This window comes from Vanessa cardui, chromosome W (genome assembly GCF_905220365.1).
Source record: "Vanessa cardui chromosome W, ilVanCard2.1, whole genome shotgun sequence".
NCBI classification, from domain to species: domain Eukaryota; kingdom Metazoa; phylum Arthropoda; class Insecta; order Lepidoptera; family Nymphalidae; genus Vanessa; species Vanessa cardui.
In genome coordinates this window covers 6,944,551-6,949,961 of record NC_061153.1, presented here as the reverse complement: position 1 = coordinate 6,949,961, position 5,411 = coordinate 6,944,551, and the positions used below count along the sequence as shown (strand labels likewise).

The 5,411-nt window shown below is 35.9% G+C and overlaps 1 protein-coding gene across 1 annotated transcript; it reads left to right on the top strand.

The window, feature by feature from the left end:
* Positions 1-533: 533 nt before the first annotated feature.
* Positions 534-3,139, top strand: LOC124542524 (histone-lysine N-methyltransferase SETMAR-like). Its single transcript, XM_047120468.1, has 2 exons — positions 534-606; positions 2,625-3,139. The coding sequence occupies exons 1-2, from the start codon at positions 534-536 to the stop codon at positions 3,137-3,139; spliced, it is 588 nt and encodes a 195-aa protein (XP_046976424.1).
* The last annotated feature ends 2,272 nt before the right edge of the window (positions 3,140-5,411 follow it).

Below are 5,411 nucleotides of genomic sequence, written 5' to 3'. Positions count from 1 at the left end.
ATCGCGAAGGACGCCCATCCACGTCCCTCACTGAAGACAACGTCAAAAAAGTCGAAGATATCGTATTGGCAGATCGAAGAGTGACCATCAGGCATGTAGCTGAGATCACAGGGCTTTCATATGGTAGCATTCAAATAATCTTGGCGAGTGAATTGCATATGAACAAGGTGTCTGCGCGCTGGGTGCCGAGAATGTTAACCGACGAGCAGAAAAACAAACGAGTCGACATTTGTGTCACTCATTGTAAAAGTTGTGTAACTCCAGATTTAAAAAAAAATGTATTTTTTTGTTGGATTAAATCACATTTATTAATACCTGTCACTATAAAAGTCAAACAACTCCATAGTATCTACCATAGTGCAATAGATGGCGCTATTTGTTTTTATAGGGAACAATGATGGCAAAATATTCATTATAAAAATGAAGTAAATCACATGTCACTTTAATAGTGAAGTAAGTACGTTGATTCACTTCTACTGTAACACGTTATATCGAAAAAATATTCAAAAAAATTGTTTTGGTTGCTTATCATGATGAATACAGATAATTTTGATGATTCTGGGTCTGAATATCAGCCCAATTCCGAAGAAAGTAATTCCGAATCTGGTAAGTTTTAATTCATTGTTTTTCTACCCACAAAAAATTGTTGACTTTAATTTCTTTTTTCCTGTTCCATTGTTTTGTTTTCTGATTTTATTAGTGTATTGCGTGACATGTCTAAACTAAACTTTTGTATTTCACACTTGTTTTAGATACAAATATAGACAATAATGATAATTTTAATGAAGAAAAAACCCAACCAAATCTTTACAACTTGAACCTGGGCCTTCTAGATCTAGGAAAAGGTCACTTAACATAGAAAATTGGGCAGTTAATAAAAGAAAGATGCTACGTAACAGTGGAAAACATTATTTGACAAAAACCGGTGTAAGAATAAATGAAAAGAAGTTCGAAAGTGTTGACTGCGGGTGTCCTAAAAAATGTTCTACACTATTTACCGTAAATGAAAGGCAAAATATATTTGACTCATTTTGGAATTTAAAAGATTTTACTTTACAAAATTCGTATCTATATGCATTGATTCAGAAAACTACAGTAAACAGAAAACGCTCAAAAGATCAATCACGTGCAGGGAAAAATGTGACCTTTCAGTATTTTTTTAAAGTCTAGTAACAAAACACAGTTAGTGTGTAAGAAATATTTCCTAAAAACGTTTCAAATTAGTGATGGGAGGTTGTACCGCTGTATTTCGAAAGATGATGTCTCTCAATGTAAGGATAAGCGTGTTACAACTAGTTCGCGAAAACTTGATGATTCCGATATCGTTGCCCATATTCAAAGTTTTCCTGCTTATCAAAGCCATTATACACGAAAAAATAATTCCAACAGAAAATATTTAAATCCTGGACTAACTATACGTAAGATGTATGATCTTTATAAAGAAAAATGTCAGACTGAAATGATTGAACCTAAGAAATTAAAATATTATATGAAAATATTTAACACCAAGTTTAATCTCCATTTTAAAACACCGCGACAAGACACATGCAAGACTTGTGACGACTTAAATTTGAAAATACAAGGAACCGATGATGAAAATATTAAGAAACAGTTTAAGGTTTAAATAGAACTTCATCAACGAAAAGCAGAATCAGCTAGAGAAAACCTTCAGATAGATTCTAAAAAAGTTGATGAAGCATACATTCTTACTTTTTATTTACAGAAAGCTTTAGCCTACCCGAAATTAAGTACCTCAGTAGCATACTATAAAATAAATCTTTATTTATACAATTTTGGAATACATTGTTTTAATAATAATACAGCATACATGAATGTCTGGGATGAAGTTGAAGGTGGGAGAGGTTCTCAAAATATTGCTGTATGTCTGACTAAACATTTAAAAAGTCATGCGGCACTACATAAGCACTTTATAATGTATTCAGATTCTTGTACAGGACAAAATAGGAACATCAAGACAACCCTTTCTCTTTTAAAACTTGTACAAGATTCTGATACTAATATTGACACGATAGACCACAAGTTTTTGGTTTCAGGACATTCATACCTTCCCAAAGACGGAGAATTTCGAATAATAGAAAGTGCTAGCCGCCGTTATGGACAAATTCATGGCCCAAACCAGTGGATCGAAATAATAAAAACAGCAAAACGCAAGGAACCTTACTTTGTTGTTACAGAAATGAAAAATCCTGGATTTTATAGCACTGCTGCCCTAGAAAAGCTATTACTAATAGAAAAAAAAAACAACTTGTGGCTACAAGTTCAACTGGCTTAATATTAGATGGCTAAGATTTGAAGAAATAATCCTTTAGAATTTCAATTTAAAGAAACATTGAATCCCGACATCCCCTTTTATAAAGTGAATTTGCATAAAAATAAACAAGGACGATAGCCCTACTTGTACAATATTCGACAAGACCCACTTTATACATCACGAAGACCAGTGACCAACGCAAAGAAGAAAGACATGCTTGATCTCTCTCTCAATACTAATTAATATGTAGATAATTCACTTTTACAATAAACGACACATTTCTAGGGCGAATCTCGAGAAGTTTCAATGCGATAAAGACATTTCTTTGTTACGTTTTGTGACTATGGACGAGACCTGGATCCACACTTCGATCCTGAAACCAAGCAGCAGTCTATGACATGGAAGCGAGCCTCATTACCGACGCCTAAGAAATTCAAAGTGTCGAGTTCAGCGGGGAAGGTTATGGTGTCTGTTTTTTGGGACGCTGAAGGAATTATTATGGTGGAGTCCTTGGAAAAGGCCACTATTACGGGCTCTTATAATGCAGACCAAATAAGAAGATTACGGGAGGCCATCAAACAAAAAAGACGGGGCAAACTGCGAGCAGGTGTGTTGTTCCATCAAGACAACGCTCCGTCTCACAAAGTCGCAGTTGCGATAACTGCCATCCAAGAATCCGGGTTCGAAATACTCGAACACCCACCCTATTCCCCAGATTTGGACCCCAGTGACTTCGATCTCTTTCCTCGGCTCAAAGAACACCTTCGAGGCAAGAAATTTGAAGACAACAGCGAAGTGATGGCTTCAGTTAAAAAATTTTTGGAGAGTCAGAGTAAAGATTTTTTTTTAAAGGAATTCTTGGTTTAGAAAAAAGATGGACCAAGTGTATTGACTTATTAGGAGACTATACAACAAACAACAACAAGAGCCTGTGAATTCCCACTGCTGGGCTAAAGGCCTCCTCTCCCTTTGAGGAGAAGGTTTGGAACATACTCCACCACGCTGTTCCAATGCGGGTTGGTGGAATACACATGTGGCAGAATTTCTATGAAATTTGTCACATGCAGGTTTCCTCACGATATTTTCCTTCACCGCTGAGCACGAATGAAATATATAGATAAATTAAGCACATGAATCAGCGGTTCTTGCCTGGGTTTGAACCCGCAATCATCGGTTAAGGTGCACGCGTTCTTACCACTGGGCCATCTCGACTCTTAGGAGACTATGTTGAAAAATATTTTTTTTTAATAACATTATTCACATTGTTTATTATCGATTATCATTACTTTTGGATCACCCCTCGTAAAAAACCCTGGCCCAGGCTAATTTCGATTCTAGGATTTTGAATGCCGATGACAGGCTTGATAACCTTCTATGGAAAGTTCAGTGTACAAAATGAGATGTGAAATTAACACTCTTAATAAGGCTGTCGAGAAAACTTTAAAGCCGTAGGTAATTCTGTCAGGCTATATTTAACAACTCTGTGGCAACTTCTAGCGATGTGAGAAATTCATCGACATCATCGAAAGACTCAGGCACATCAAATTCAGATTACAATACAATAAAGATAACGTACTAAAGACCAGAAAAGCCAAAGAAGAGCTAAACCAAAACATGGCTATATTCAATTGAAACAAAAAAAATTATATACATTTATATATATATAACAACTGAATCTAAGAAGCGCGAAGGGCTTTCCATTACTTAATGGAGGAAATAGAGATAAGTCACTGCTACACCACTATAACCAAATCAGAAACGTATCCGTTCAAGACTTGGGAAAAACGGGAAATATCAATGATGTTTATTTTTTATGGTCTTTAATTTTTATCAATTTTGACTTTTTTTTTTAATCTTTCTACTCATGTTGCTATAATTATGTGTTAATGTATTTTTAAAACAAATATTGTAATTGTTGTGGCTACTTTAAAAAGCTTCACATGTTAGCTATTTTCACTTAATTGTTTTACATTTGTCATAAAAACATATAGTAGCTACTAGTGGTCCTTAAATAAAATAAATAAAAAATAAAAATAAAATAAAATATTAGGTGAGGGCCATCATAGCGGATTGTGTTTGAGATCGTGAAATTCAGATTACCAATAAGATTAAGTACAAAGCATGGTTCGGGCGGGCGAAGAACGGGGTATTTGGGTGAGAATAAGGGATACAACGTATTTCAGTACCAATTCTTCAACTATGTATATAGTTCGCTAAAAACCCGACACTGAGTCAAAACTCCCAACGGTCTCGACCCAGTAACTGATGCTACTCACCAGTTTCTCTCCTCGTCGGCGAGGCAAGTGTGCAGCGGGCCAACGCCGTCGAAACACTAGCCAAACCACCTGGCTAAAAAACCCTGGCCCAGGCTAATTTCGATACTACGCTTTTGAATGCCGATGAAAGGCTTGATGACCTTCTAGGGTGTGATGTAGTAGCCTACGGGCTTCGCCTGTTGTACGTAACTTATAACAGAATAAAGCAGAAACTGGGACAGAGCAGTCGTTTCATTTATCCCGACATTACATGGCGACCCTGCCAGTCGGTGTGCGCGCGCTAGCCTGTGACGCGTGCACCGGCTGGCCACCGATAAAATAATAAATAATAATGAAAAAATTTATATTATGGAAAGTAAATCGCAAAAAAAAAAAACTCGGATTGACAAAGAAAGAATAACGTGCAAAGAAAAAAGATAATAATTATGAAGTATTAAAAATGAATATTTTCTACACACATTCTAAAATATGAAGAAAGAAAAGATATTGAAAATTAATTATTTTGCACATATAAAATAAGGTGGGTGGACCACGGAAGGCCATGCTCCTTTGAAAGCTCCATCAAACTCAAGGTCACAGACGCGGCGGCGAGTCGCTCGCGTTGCTATTTTGTCAGTGCGGTCTCTCGCTTTGTAGACTTCGGACGTCGACGTCAAAATTGTAATTCGCGCGCTCAGCTAAAGGTGACTTTTTATGTAAATAACCTATTATTATCGTATTAATTTTACTATAAGTTGTTATATTAGGATTTTTTGTGGTACTAAAGAAAAAATATAACAATTTTGTTTGATTTTAGTTAAAATATCAATAGTGTTCCTATGAAAGCCGGTGGTTCCTTATAAGGCCAATCAAAAATTTGACGG